We start from the raw sequence: 15,434 nt of genomic DNA, 5'->3' as shown, positions 1-15,434 counted from the left end.
AATGAACTCCAAAACAAAAAAAGCTGAAATAAATTATGCTACACAGTAAATTTTATTACAAAGGTAGATACGCTTCTTGATTTACATTACACTTCTCCTTCAGTTGCTACAGGCAGGCTATTAACAGGGGAGAGAAAATCAATTCTGAAACAGGAGCCAGTAAGCTGAAAGAACACTAGTTTCCCTTTTAAAAAAAACCCTTGAAAATTTATATATGAAGTAGTTTTGATTATTTGTTGTGCTACATACAACTAAAATGTAAATCTTCACCATAATTCATTATTCTGTTCTGGCATACAAACTAATGCAGGGTGCCAAATCTAGTTTTCCTCAGAAACAACAGTGCAGAAAAAAAAGAACACAACAATATGCTACTAAACTTGCAGTAGGCTTGTTTAAGAATAATTAAATTCCTTCTTTTCAACACATTTGGGCATTCTACATGTACACTAACATCATATCTAACTTCATTGTAACAACAATTGTTCTATGCTGTGGAAACACGTTAGATTAACTCTTATATGATCAAAAATGAGTAACAAGATTTTTTTTTTCATTAAATACAAACCTAATTTTGCCAGGCAGTGCTTTCCTGCTGAGGTTGAACCTTATAATTTAAACTGACCCTCCCAGTTAAAACTCAGACACTTGTGAATCTTTCATTTACACTTTAGGAAGGAAAGGAAATAACTAGTAGAACAGTTATTATTATCTCCAGATACGGCTTTAAAACTGGTAGAAAATTTTGCTGCTCAGGCACAAGTTGAGATCAGACTTACAAGTTTGACAGTTATAAAGAGATATAGATGCATGAAAGCATCTGATCCGGAAGCAGGAATACTATTGCTGTCCTTAGGGACAGAGTACATCAACCGGATAGCCAGGACAGCGCTTTAAGGGTACTTGCTTGTTTCATACACATTTGTCACTTTTCAGAATATGGGAGCAACTGATAAAAACAAAAAAGGAAAGACATCTGTTACCAGCTTCAATGACAAAAATCTCCTTGTCATAAAATTAGTTTCCTGAGGCTGAAGAACGTGTTGTTTCTGCTCTTATTAATATTTGCATAGCTGTCAGAAGCCCAAGCTTTATGACTGCTTACTACTTCAGGGACCACTGACCATTATTTGAGGTGCCGGCTACATTTCCGAGTTACGGCTTTTCAATAAATGTTACAGCTTTCAAATTCCTTTACCAGTGGGGTCTGAATTACATCTACTCTAAAAATAAAATAAAAATCAGCAGAAACAAGTTATGGGGCTTTGCCACAAATTCTGTTCAGAAGTCTAGCCTATTTAAGACAACAGCATTTTCTCATGGAGTCCTATTTAACAGATGTGTAAGACATGGTGCACCTAAAGGGTTGAGACTGTCAAAGACACTCAGTCAAATGTAGGGATGGTAAGTCTGCATGCTAAAACATGTCCTGTTACGTGGACACTTGAACCCTCTAATAACAAAGATACTTATACAGACATCCTCTGAAAAGATGCATAAACTACTGTTGCCTATGAAAGTCCGGAAGAGCTAAGCTTACGGCTCTGTATTCATCCTTACTTTCCAGTCAACTCTGCATTACAGGAAATGGAGAAAAAGTGTGGTATAAACTTTTCCAATAATTCAACAGGAAAATATCCAATAATTGTGTGCCAGCATATAACTACTGCGTACTTCTGAGAAATACTGTCCATGTTACACCCAATAACAAGTTTATTTGTGGAAACAGCTCTAAGCTGAAGATGTCCTATATCACCATCTTTCTAATGACCCCTTATGCAACTATGTCACATTTCTGCTTCTCCTTTGATGTCAAGGAAGAAGAGATCTTATAGCAAAATAAAATGCTTTTAGCATCAGGAAATTTAAATGCAGTGTTTTTCCCTGGGGGTTGCAGAGCTCTCTTCCTGACTGAGCACCCAGCTGTGTGCCTGTAGCCGTTATGGACAGAAGAAGGGTGCTGACTAATGGGAACCTAGAATACAATTTTATAAAGAGAGCAGGACTTCATCTGAAACTGAAAATTTCCTACATAGCTTCTATGATTGGCAAGTAATTCACTGCTATCTAGTGCTGAACTTGTATTCTGAGATCATTAGGCTCACCAGTGACAAAAATAAAACTGGTCACTGGGTAGTTGCTGGCAAAAAGTAATCATAGACCCGCACTTCTTCAGGAACTTGTTGTATGGACACAACTGTCATATATCCTTTTTACAAAGTCAGGAAATCATATTTCAAAAGAAGTTATGTTGTGTTAGAATCACCAAGGATTTATTAAGATTTAGGGAAAAATCTCCAAGCTTGCTGAAGACGTAACATGCATAATAATAGTACTTGAGGAAGCAACTGTGAACCATTGAGCCAAATAAACAACCACCTGCTGGGATGCAGTTTTTCCTTGTAGTCATGAAAATCTTGAAGAGAACTGAATGCAAAAATAGAGATAGTATAGGTCACTTTCACAGAAAATGAAACTAAGTGTCTTATATAATGAGGAGTGCTGTTCCTTCTCCTATAGAAAATGAAATGGTAAGAGCCATTAACTACAACACCAACAGCCAAACGTTTCCAATGAAAGACACGTGTAATCTTAGCTCCAACGCCAGCATAACAAGAGGCATAAAAGGAAAGAGGTGAAATGCTTACCAACAACAGAACTTGAAATATGAGTTACAAGGGAAGTAAGGTCACTATTTCTGCTTCCTTAGGAACTCATTCTTTATATTATCTATTCTTGACAAGTCACAGTGAATAATGTAAATACAGGAGACTGGTACTCAGATTGTATTTGAAAAATGCTAGATGTGTTGAAGTGAGTATTTAGTCCTCTACAAAAGTATTGTGTAAAAGGCATGTGCCAAATTTCATGTCGCTATCTTTCTTATTCCTACAGAGTATTTCTCAAGGAAGCCACAGTAATTTCCTTAGCTCTAACAGGATTAAACGAAACCTTCAGTACTGAGTTGATATAAAATATCACTACGTTTTTAACCAACTCCATCTGACCAATGCAGCGTGACTGCATTAGTGGAAAGGACTACGGTGCAAATAGTTCGGTGTCTAAGACCATTTATGCATAGGCCAGCTTCTGTGACATCCAAAGCCCTGCACTAGAACACAGAGCTAACTCTCTAATCACCACAGAAGGGCAAAGTTGACTAATTCAGGGAACTAATTTCTAGACCATTTGAAAATTAATTCAGAGACCATCTAGAAGAGTTCACCATTCCCAATCATCATCAGTATCTCTACTCTCCCAAAGAGTCCTTTCATCAGTATAACAGTAACATCATTTTTGTAAGAATTATCATTCTTTAAATGGACACTCTCTAATACAGTAATAGACTGATATGAACCACTTTTGCATATGGTGAAGGTGAAAGCTGGTATGCTAAGAGTTGTAGATGTAGAAGATCGTAAATATTAGAACTGCGAGCCCATTTAGTACTGGCCTTGGAAACTTCAGCCGCTTGGATAGAGATGAACTATGACTTCCCTCTCTTAACCCAAAGTCCTAGGAAGGCTCATATATTTTTAAAATTTCTGTTATATACAGAATTATAAAGTTAACATATAAAACTAAACTTGTTTTCTCTGAAAAGCTCCCTACTCCTTTTAACATTTGAAGATCTCATCTACTGCTAGAGCACCAAACATAAGAAATCTATAGGGGTAATGTCAACTTCGGATATTTCCTTGGAAAAAATCAAATCACAGCATAAAAAATTTGAGAGCTAAATAATAATCTTGTTGATTTAGGAAGGCAAATACAGGGGACGATATTAACATCTTGAAACAGTTTCCATAATTGGACTTTAGCATTCCTTTTCCACTGCATAAAATCAGAGTGACTTCATTTCTACATGAAAGAAGTTTTTTATGAAAAATTAGCAGGACAGGAAACAAATACTCAAGCACCATCATCTCTGAGACAGAACTGTCTAGACTGATGAATTTCAATTTGCCTCAAAAATAAATAAAAAAAAAAAAATCTGTGCAACTGTGGCAGATAAGGAAAAGTCTGCTAAAAAAACCCCAAACAAACAAACAAAAGAAAAAACAAAATGAAAGAAGGGATGTAACCAATGATCAGCGATTCCCTTTTATCAAGCATTAAAACATATTGCCAAGGTGTTATGCCGCAGTGGAAACGGCACAGGAATGAGCTGCAATCTGCTGACATCTGACAAAGAGTTGCACATTTTAGGATTATATCACCTTATTAACATTAGTCTTACAGTGAAGATATAGGCACCTTCCAATCTTAAAGGTGAAAGGAGTGCGTAATGCATTTACAACTTAAATTGCTTCATGGGTTTCTTTAGGAAGTCTATTTGTCAATTGAAGTTGTTCTATCCTTAGAAAGTGGGACTGGTGAGGGTAAAAAACTACCCCTAATATGAAGAGTAAAAGAAAGTAGTTAGCCTTCAGGTTTTTTAATAGAAAACAGTGCATCCATAAATGTTAATAAGTTGCACAAACTCATCCTTCAACACTGTGTAACACATATTTACAGTTAACATTCACGTATGATTAAGAAAAGTCTAGCTTTACTTAACAGAACACAGGAATAGTATTTCTCTGCCAGTTTACTTAGAAGATTACTACTTCAATCCAGAACTAAAGCTCCTCAGCAGATGACTTTGTCATATATATATATGAATCACGCTCTGTATTTTATAAAAACAGGGGGGTTTATTCCACCAAAATGGAAATCTGTAGAATATTTGTAACTATTGTTAACTGGCAAGTATTTTGAGCTTGTTCCAGTTTCCTGAGCAAATCACTAGGAATTACGACACGTTATTATCATTTTAACAATTTAATTTTTAAGAATTAGTTCCGTAAGAGAGCTATAGCCAAAAGCTCGTTGTCCACATAAAGAGCTCCTTGCTTGGTGCAGGGGACACAGATTTTACAAATGCAGCCTTACTAATGGCAACTATAAATATTGCTGAAACTTCGGGGCGGGTGGGGAAAAACCAACCATCATTGCATTGATTTTTTTTGAGTCTGCCACTGCGCAGTATCTCACTATTCCAGAAAATACTTAGTGAAATTGATTCCAGTGAAGTCAAAGAAGAATATAAATTCTAACCAAATACACTTAGTGTTAACTGAAGTTTGTAATACTGCAATATGATACAGACATTCAACCTTTAAGAAAATCAGAGGCTAAAAAAGTTGATGGTTAATGAAAGATTACTCACAAATATCTAGGTACATACATACATATTTGTATGCCTTCTTTTATGTATACATCTAAATGCATAAGATACATTACAAATAATCATTTATGTTCAATGATTTTCATTTCAGATTTTAAAATCTACAGTCTGAAGTCTGATTCACTATCAAAAGCACTATTTTTATACACAGAAAATACAGTATGCAAATAATACTATTCGTATACTTTCTGTATGAGTGAAAACATGAAATTCAATGTAAAGCTAAGATGTCAACATCTTTATGAGCACAAAACAGTCATACTAACCTGTATTTTGATTGGCCAGGAGAAATTGCTGACATAGACATAGAAAGTGATGTTTGGGTTGCTCCGAAAGTTAAATTTTTCACAGGAAAAACTATCTCTGTATTCCTTAATATTAGCCTTAGAAACAACAGGAATCTCTTCTCCAGATATCGTTCCAGCTAAAAAAAACATATGTAGATATACATATTTATGAAAAATATCAATCATCATTAAAGGTGCCAAAGTAAATTTGCACAAGAAACTTAAATTCTTTAATTACTTTTGGTGTCTTCATTCTACAACATTAGTAACACTTTATTATGGTTAACATGGCACATCAGGTATATTTCATATACATACAGAGAATTCAGAGAAACTCTTACTCTGGTTTCAAAAGTTTATGAATTAATCATAAAACTGATAGAAGTTACAGGAATTTTAGAAGAAAGTTGTTATGGTCTGCTAAACAGGTAATATGCTTTCCTCTAGTAATTTACATTCCATTTCAACAAAACCTCATAGGTTAATAAAGCTTGAAAGTGAATTGTCTACATCTTACATTATTGCTAAAGAGTTTAAATTGTTCATGAAAGCTTTAATAACATACCTACTAATAAACATGTATAATTTTTTGCAAATATATGGGTGACTGTGCTAAGTTAAAATAAAGGAATAAATAGAATTTACTAACTATGGTATGTTAAAACACTTCAGAATTACATTGATGAAGAAATTCATGAGTTTATGAAAGACAAACTCTGAACCTTGTTTAAAAAGATTTTTTATTTTAGTACGATTTCATTTTAAGCATCATGCTTCTCCTTGGATGTGTTTTTAGAAAGTCAACAGAACCAGTTCAGAGAAACTGTCTAAATAAAGCTTTTCTTCCTTCTTAAAACAAAGAACTGTAATGGGGTTCAAAGTTGGAGAAAAATAGATAAGCAGCTCCTTTTATCAGCATACACAGAAGAACTTTATTGTTTGGTATCAATGTTAAGGTTAATAATTAAATTTTTAACTTGAACACTGAAACAAAGCAATAAAATCTCAGTCTCTGCAGTAGTTAAGGAAGCAATTTATCTTAATTAAAATCACAGCATTTCATAACACTGTCATGTTAAAAATTTAAATAGACTACAAGCTTTTCCTACCAAAGTAATTTTAATTGAATAGGAGAGAAAGTTAACATATTAATGAAGCTTTGTTCAGATTGCAAATTATCATCTGAGGTTTAAATAATATAATTAACAATGGCATAATGATAATGGCAAAAGAACACATTTGGTAAAGTTCTATTATCAAAATTAGCAACAAAGAGACAATCAGGTTAAAATAGCTTAAAGGATCATGAAATCATACGGGAAAAAGTAGTCATACAAAAATTCACCCTCACCTGTAGAACCAATAGACCATGTAATATTGAGGTTGAAGTTGTTTGATGCATTAATTGATATATCCAAATTTTTATTTGACTGGATAAAAAAAAGAAAATATATTGAAGTTAACAAAATATATCAGAATGTATTGACTATAACTCTATTGCACATAACTGAATATAGTGTTTTAATAGTCTTCTATTTTCCATTTTAAACATAAATAGAAATTGTAACAATCCAGACCCAAAGGCAATCCTCTCTTTTGCTTCAAGTAAGAACAGGGCACAAGTAAGCATATAACTACATCAGTTATCTTTTCAGATTGTGATAAAAATAATGAAATAATTTTCTTTATAAAACTAAAAAAAACCCCCACGGCAAACGGCTACATTTTAATTACAATTCAAAAATTACTTTTCTCGTCTGCTAATAAAGATTTCTTAACTGAAAGGGATACTCCTTTAATTCATCTCAGGAAGATACCAAAACTTGTTATCCATGGGAAAAACTATAAAATAAACCAGCTGATAATTTTTTGGAATATTAGAAGTACATCTACCATTTAGAAAGTTTTCTCAATGAATGCACTGGAATAATTTTCAGTTTTCAAAAAGATCTGAAATTTCTCTAATACCTTATAGACATTTGGCAAACCTTTAAAGATGGTTAAATACAATGGAAATATTAATCGTGACTCTCCAAAACTTATCTAAAGATAGTAATGTTTTCTTACCTGTTCCGGATTTGCTATAAAGTTTATGGCAGTGTGATGGCGATCATCCTCTTGTAATAAGCTGAAGGTAAACTGGTAATCAATCAAAAGACTGTCTGTGGGCAAAACAGAATGTAAAATTGAAATAGATTCAAGTGTATACATATTAATAAAATGTTATACAAGCACCTAAAAATTTACCATTCACTTTTATTTTAAAAAGCATTGAGTAACTTACAAGTCAGAATTATTCACATACATTTCACTGTTTAAGTATTTGCACCATAATGTCTTGAAGCAATAAAAAAAAAATAAAGCGAAGCAGTAACAAAAAAAATAAAATTAAGAAAAATTACTAAATTGAGAAACAAATTCTATCACGGAGTCAGAGCGGCAATTAAACATAACTTGAAATAGTCATTCTTTGGTAAGTAATTATTCCCTAACACAGTATCAAGTATTGTTAGAGTGTTATCAGTTCCCTAATTTTACTCTGAAATAATTATTCAAATATTCTGTTCAAAATCCATTTAAATATTTCAATTTTACAGTCATACACTTTACTGTGTTATATAAATGGTTTACATAGTTACATTACTACAACACATTTTAGATTAGTTTTAAAGTTTTTGAAAAAAGTTATATCTACAGTAAAATTATATGGTATGGAGGCATGATACTATAGTAAATAAGATTGCTAATAATAAGGTGGCACAGTGGAATTCTGCATAGAAATTATTTGACTATCAAGCACATCCTTTCTAAATTGCCAGAATTCTAAGAGATTTTGTAAGTGGCAAGTGATATCAACTTTTCATCCAAGTGGCAGTTTAGTATTGACTCAAAAAGATTATATTTCACTTCCAAATGACATCTCTTCTACACATTTTTCTTTCAACCCATGAAAGGAATGGCGTCTGCCAGGCAGTTCCTATTCACGGCATTTCTGTCACTGCACACTAACAGCACTCCCCTGATGGCCAGCTACAGTTGGCATAGGAGCGGAAGGGCGAAAGGGCCATCCTCAGATAACCCAAACTATCCTTAACCCTTCTGGGAGGAGCGTAAAATGACTGGGACAAGCCGGAAGACATAAGTTGTGAGCCAACCCACTGTGTTCCTGAAGTTGGAGGAATGAGATTAACCCTTAGAGGGGGGTCATAGCACTAGGAATTACTGAAAAGGAACTTTTCTGCAGGTGGGGGTGGGTGGATTTGTTAAGGTGAAGCAGGTTTCCAGCACCTCCGTCATGTAAGAAAAAGACTCAGTCACCAGGGATGACTGTTGCTGCAATTCATAGAGGGTGCCATGGAGAATCCCAGCAGGCAATGTTCAGTGCAGTCAGATAGTCAAGAATCAGCAGAGCCCTCAGAGACCTAAATCGTGTTAGCAGATTAATAATCCTTGTGCAACAGTCAGTTGTGAACCAGAGGTGGGTGCGGTAGATGGATCTTGAATGCTCTGTTACAGGGGCAAATATCTTCAGATCTAACAGAGTAAATCTTCTAACACTTTGACCATTATTGTTCTACAGAGATCAAAAGATTCTGTTTTTTCCTGTCACATGAAATAAGGAGGTGCCTTGTAAGTGTACCTGATTCAGATTATTATTTTGTGCATGTTAAAATACGGTTAGATGCACGTCATCTTTGATGCTACATACTAGTTAGTAACTTTGAAGCCCTATTTTGATCCCGCTTTTGATGACATTCTACTAGTCACCAACCCCACACAAGCACTGGGTTACAAATAAAAAATATGTGATCATAAAAACAAAATCAGTAAAAACAAAGAGAGTGAAAGATGAAGTCAAAGCAGGAAAAAGCTGTGTCAGCCTTCGGTTGGACTCAATAGTTTGCTTAATGCTGACAATCACCTTTTCTGCAGTAACACATCATCTGAAAAAATAGACTCTATTGTATCCCATGGGAAGCCTGACATAGAAGGAGAAAAAAGCTTACTGGTCAATGAAACATGAATACAGCCCACTGTATTGTCTTAATAGCTAAAGAAAATGGTTTGTTTTGTTTTGTTTTGTTTTTTTTTTACACTGAGTGTGGCAAGAAAATCAGAAAATAAAGGAGTTACATGAAAGGAATTACTATGACCTTCGAAGCTGAAAAGTCCACTTTCTCTATTATTAGCCACCACATCTCCATTATTCAAATAAGAATAAGTTGATTCAGATGTCTTAGATAATGAGTTTTGATCAGGTATTTGCAAGCTTATGAAGGCAGAAGATGAATAAATATTAAAAGACCCCATTTATTTGTTAATAATACTCTATCTATGCAAATCTAATTAATAAAGTCCAATTGACTCTATTAGTAACAGTGTGCCATATCTACTTATTTAACAGTAAGATTACCATTGCACCAGAACATAGTTAAAGGTAGCAGAACAGCAAAAGATGGCAAGTACGGATTGACCCCTATTAAAGGGATTAATAAACCCTTTAATAATCATGAGTAGCGAGGCCAAAAGGCTAGGAATAATATATAGATATGCTAAATCTCCTGATCTGGTCAACTTGGGGTGCCACGAAATACAAATGACTGCTTTAGCACGAATCTTTGCAAATACAATTATTGTAAATGTACAGTGGACTAACACCACAGCATGCACTCCTACAGAAATTCTGGATACTGCAAAGGCTACGAGATGCAAGAAGCAGTGTAGACAGGACTTCTGGACAAGATATTGTTGATTTGCTCACAATATAGAGAAAATGACCATTTTAAAATGCCATAGTCTTGTGCCCTCTCAGAGATGCAGAGTATCAGCCAAAGATCAGCAGTGATACATACTTAAGATCTCATCATAAGGCAAAATTGGGAATAGACATGGGATAAGACAAGAAGAAATGGCCTCAAGTTGCGCCAGGGGAGGTTCAGGCTGGATATTAGGAAAAATTTCTTTACTGAGAGAGTGGTGAAGCATTGGAACAGGCTGCCCAGGGAGGTAGTGGAGTCACCATCACTGGAGGTGCTCAAAAAACGTGTAGACACGGCACTGCAGGACATGGTTTAGTGGGCATGGTGGTGTTGCATTGATGCTTGGACTTCATGATCTTACAGGTCTTTTCCAACCTTAATGATGCTGTGATTCTTGTATCCCAAGGATATGAAAGAACAGCTTTTCTGCACACAGCGTTAAAAATTTTTGAAGTAATTTAATCTTAAAAAAAATGACTACTTTTTAATGGGGTTTTTGTTGTTGCTGTTGTTTGGTTGTTTTTTGTTTGGTTGGTTGCTCGGGTTTTTTTAAATCTATGGTTTACTTGCTAAAAGCCAAGAAAATAGGAACTTGTTTTACAAGGAATGCAGCAAAAGTCCTTACACTGATAAAAGATGTTAAACTATACATAACTTTACCTTCTGTAACAAATCAGAAAAATAGTTTCACTTTTTTTACTGCATTTTCACTTACAGTAAATCACAAAAAACAGTTGGTTATGTATAGCACCTTTTATACTCAAGGTATCTCACAGTTATGGAGTTATTAATTAGTAATCACTCCATTAATAGTATCAAAAATAGTTATATATCCCACACTGTAGCCATTATATCCTCTGTACTACTCAAAGAGCCTTGAACACAGCTTGTGTTAGTCAGGAAGAGTACTGAGAGCCAACATATGGAACTCGTCGCGCGATTATTCAAAGGTGCCAAAGGGCCTTTAACTTACGCCAAGCCAGACCTACAAAATGGAAGAGAATATCTTCACAAAACTATGCATAAGGAGCACATTTCTTAGGGTTAATGGACACAAATTATTAAGTTTTTATTCCAGAGAGACATGCAGTAGAGAGGGACAAATCATTAAACCTATCTTGGCCACAGAGTGGATGCTGCAAAGCAGAAATACGTATCTCTTCATAGACGATTCTAATTCAGGGAACATACCTAAAGTACATACAACCTGGATGAAGCAGAGAGCCCTGCCTAATGCAGTTATATGATTCAACAGTGCAAATGAAGTCTGGTACAAATGAAAGAGCTGACACTGAGCAAACACTCCTTCCCATCTTTCTGAGGACTGCAAAAGTATGCTGAAGAAGTTTCACAGCTTGGAGGAAGGTTTATTTTCATACTGAGGATACTTCTGGTTGGCCAAAACTTTAGATAGATTTGCCTGGACCTATTCTTAAATCAAACATCCCAAATCTCTGGAAGGCTCTAAAGCTAGATTTTATTAGAATATAAATTAGTAGAACTAATTTAAGAGGAAATTCGAAGTGAGAGTAAAAATTAAAAGGGATTGTAAAGAAGTCTCTCCTCCATCTTTTGCATCCTGCTGCTGTCTGTCTCTCTCCCCTTCCTCCCCCTCTCCATTTGTTTCAGCCTATACCATAGGAGAGACTTCCCCGCCATGTATTCAGCAGCTCTCAGGGAAAATATCACCTCCCTCTCCTCCAGAAGGCTTCACCTTCTGCAGACTGCAGCAGGCAGAACAGCTTTCCTTCCAACTGCCAAGCCCCATCCTGAACATAACCCTAAAACATAATCTCTGCCAATACATCATAAGTGCACATAAACAAGCTAAGCAGTTACACAGTACGTCACACTGTATTTCCCAAGTCATAGTGCCATTCAGCCTAGACAGCTTAGCCTGGAAATAAATACAAAATTTAAAGTAAAATTCAGTTGTAAGAGTAAGACCTGTTCTGAATAGTTAAATGTATAAATAGCCAAATGTATAATAGCTAAATGTAGAAACAGCTATTTAAAGTACATTTGGTATATCCTGTTGATACATACCGTTTTGTATATTTACAATCAGGAATTTGGAGAAGCCTGAGATTTTACTCCATGTATTTTTGTTTCTACTTTAAACCTTTAAAAAGCCACCATAAGTATTTTTACCCTTTACATAAAAACATGAGACTTTTCATAAGTGCTTCTGTTTATAAAGACACACACGCAAGATTCCTTCAATTAGGAAAGAAATTTGCATCACATTTAAACAGAAACTTAAAAAAATCTCACTGCATTTATATTGTAGCATAGGATGACAATGAAAACACAAAGATAACAAATACTAAACATAATCATCAAACTGCCATATGAGCAATGGCTGATAAAAGCAATCTTACAATTTTCATCTGGCTGACCTACAGAAACAAGATTTCAAAACTGTTTTCAAAATCTGGTGAACTCTGGAAATAAAATAAACAAACTCAAACAACAACACTTCCACAAGAGGTAGCAATCAAAATATTATCAATGGCCATTAACATCCAAAAATTAAATATACAAACTTATAGAATTATTTCAGTGAATTATAGAAGAAAATGCTTGATTCTCTGGAAGCACCACTGATGCACTCTCTGGTTCATTTTGGTGACTCTTTCATTTTTTCTGCAAGAATTTAAAATATCTAGAATATGAAACCCACCTTTTTTCAAAACGCATTTCCTCAATCTAAACTGAATTCTCAACACATTTTCAATTCACAAAGTATCAATTAGCTACAATGATTTTCCAAAGAGACTAGTAGTTAACTGTCTCGAGCACTGCATAGACTCTTCTCTTAACTACAGAAAAAATGTTAATGACATTACAGAATGACTGTTGCATTCTTTTATTTTTAAAAAAGTTAACTGAAAAAGAATTTACCTGAAACACACCAATTTTTAACAATTACTTGCTCTTCTACATGACCCCAATCTTTTGGAAATATGCAGAAGACAGTTTCACCTTTCTTTTGGATTGTTTCAGTAAAATATTAATATCCAGCATTTCCATTTTTTTTATGCCATCAATATCCTGCACGCTTACATTTTCCCACTTACTATGTTTGAAATAAATATTGTTTTAAAAAACTGATGTTCAGAGGTTCCCTACACCAACGAGCACGGGAAAGAGATAGAACCACTATCACATTACAACAGCAACAATCCCTTCCTACTTTCTGCTGGTACAAATGACTGTAGAATGTCTAATGTGTTACTGGCTCAGATATGCAGCCCAGACCTTCGTCTCAAATCTGATACAAGATACAGGTGACTCAAGTGGCAGCCAGACAGAATTGAAACAGCCACACATTAGAGTATAATCTAGAAACTCTCTGAACTTTTATGGCTAAAGTTTCACAGGAAAAGTTCTTGAGGACACAGACATCTCCACAAACACAGGGCCCACAGCTCAGATCTTAATTCCCCACCACACACAGTATTTGGAATCCACAAGCTGGGAATTTTGGAGTCAAAGTTTCCCCAGGAGTCAGCCCAGTGCATCCTAAGCACAGCTACCACAGAGTTCAGCACAAACATCAGCCGCCATGTCACTGCAGTGTAGCCTCCTCTTCAGAGCTCTCACCAGGAAAACATGTTGTAGACTGCCTTCTTTTGATAGTATGAAACCCAACTCCTCCTATTTTTGCCTAGCAGGGTGTGTGCCCCTGTCACCGTAGCGTAGGCAAGGGAGAAACAGCAGAAGGATTCACACCAGCAGGGAAAAAAGATTCAATTTGCACACAGAGAGACAGAGACCGGAGGAAGTCAGATGACACAGGCACTCAGCAGGGAGAGGGGAGTCCTACAGTCCAATTTCTGTTCCCAGGCATGTTGCTTCACTTTGTATTAAAAATCATTGAATAAAGTAGAAAAAGAACGTTGGGAGATAAGACCACAATACCATCCTGACATCATCAACGGTCAAACATAACAAGGACGTATGGGTATTGAGTCTTTTCACATCTCTATTTTGATTTTTTCAAAACCCTTGACTGCTTTCACAGTCAAAAGGAGTCATTAAAATCAATTCAAAATGTCAGTAATGAGCGCATGTGAGAACACAACAATAATTAGGCGAAGAAAGCCATTTAATTAAAAGAGGAAAATAAATTTCAAAGCAATCGTTTAATCCTAGTATTGCTGTTACTTTTCAAGAAACTGTTCTCTTTCTTTAATGAAGGTCCATGACTTTTAATATGGTTAATATGGCTTATTATGGGAGTTTTATACTTATATCCAAAAAGGAACAGACCTATTCTCATACTCAAACTTTTATATTAAAAGAAAACTTTGTGTTTTCTAAAATGCCAGAATTTTCCCAAAAGAATGAAGGCCAGACAGAAGTCTTGATTTGAAATTCTACTTCAGTATTTCTGAGTGCCACTACAACTCTCTAAGAATATATAATTACATTGGTAATTAATTTAAAAAATATTTTTTAAAAAAAGGATATGTTCAGTATAAATTAGTGATAAATTTATATACAAAAAAGTATGTTAAAGAGGAATATTAAAACTGTAAAATGAACCACTACAATCAAGGGTGCCTGTGAATTATTTTTGGGTGAGTGCTCACTTAATGGGCAGCTATTCAACACTTTGTTCTACGTTCAGTACTCAGTGTTGGGCCCATGCCTCATTTACTACATACTACACAAACCCTTTTCTAAAGACGAAATTAATTTCTAATGTGGCTTTCTATAGTATTCATCACTATCATTTTCTAAGTTCTCAGAAAAGTTAATGAATTTGTTACAACATTACTGTGAGATGAGCAGACATTATTAGTCCCATTTCATAGGACAGGAAATGAAACAAAGAGATCAAGGACAAAAACACCCATTAATCATGAGTAGCCAATCTGAAATACCTAGAGTTTGATTTTTCATAATATTTTGAATTATATAACACTACATGTGATCATTCTTATTTTGCAGCTCCTTCTGTCATTCATTGTAATTCTTTCCACTTTCACAACAAAATAGGAAAGGAACATACATTCATCTTTCCATTACGTGATCACTGATTCATCCTCCACAAAGAAATTCATCCCATACATTGTAGGGGGAAAGCTCCCTGGGAAACAGTATGTACCTGTGTTATTAAAAATTGTACAGTCGTGCCCTAATAAAGAA

At 35.0% G+C, this 15,434-nt stretch overlaps 1 protein-coding gene across 1 annotated transcript in view; it reads right to left on the bottom strand.

The window, feature by feature from the left end:
* Nucleotides 1-15,434, bottom strand: part of ATRNL1 (attractin like 1) — a 528,296-nt gene that overhangs the window by 293,544 nt on the left and 219,318 nt on the right. Inside the window, exons 22-24 of the mRNA XM_059821151.1 lie at nt 7,585-7,679; nt 6,869-6,947; nt 5,497-5,654 (exon numbers count right to left, since the gene is read on the bottom strand). Coding sequence (XP_059677134.1) covers nt 5,497-5,654; nt 6,869-6,947; nt 7,585-7,679 — 332 coding nt within the window. The remainder of the gene's footprint in view (nt 1-5,496; nt 5,655-6,868; nt 6,948-7,584; nt 7,680-15,434) is intronic.

The sequence above is a fragment of the Gavia stellata genome, chromosome 9, assembly GCF_030936135.1.
Source record: "Gavia stellata isolate bGavSte3 chromosome 9, bGavSte3.hap2, whole genome shotgun sequence".
Classification (NCBI taxonomy): Eukaryota; Metazoa; Chordata; class Aves; order Gaviiformes; family Gaviidae; genus Gavia; species Gavia stellata.
Note: the sequence above shows the minus strand (reverse complement) of the source record. Positions and strands in the feature narration are given on the sequence as shown.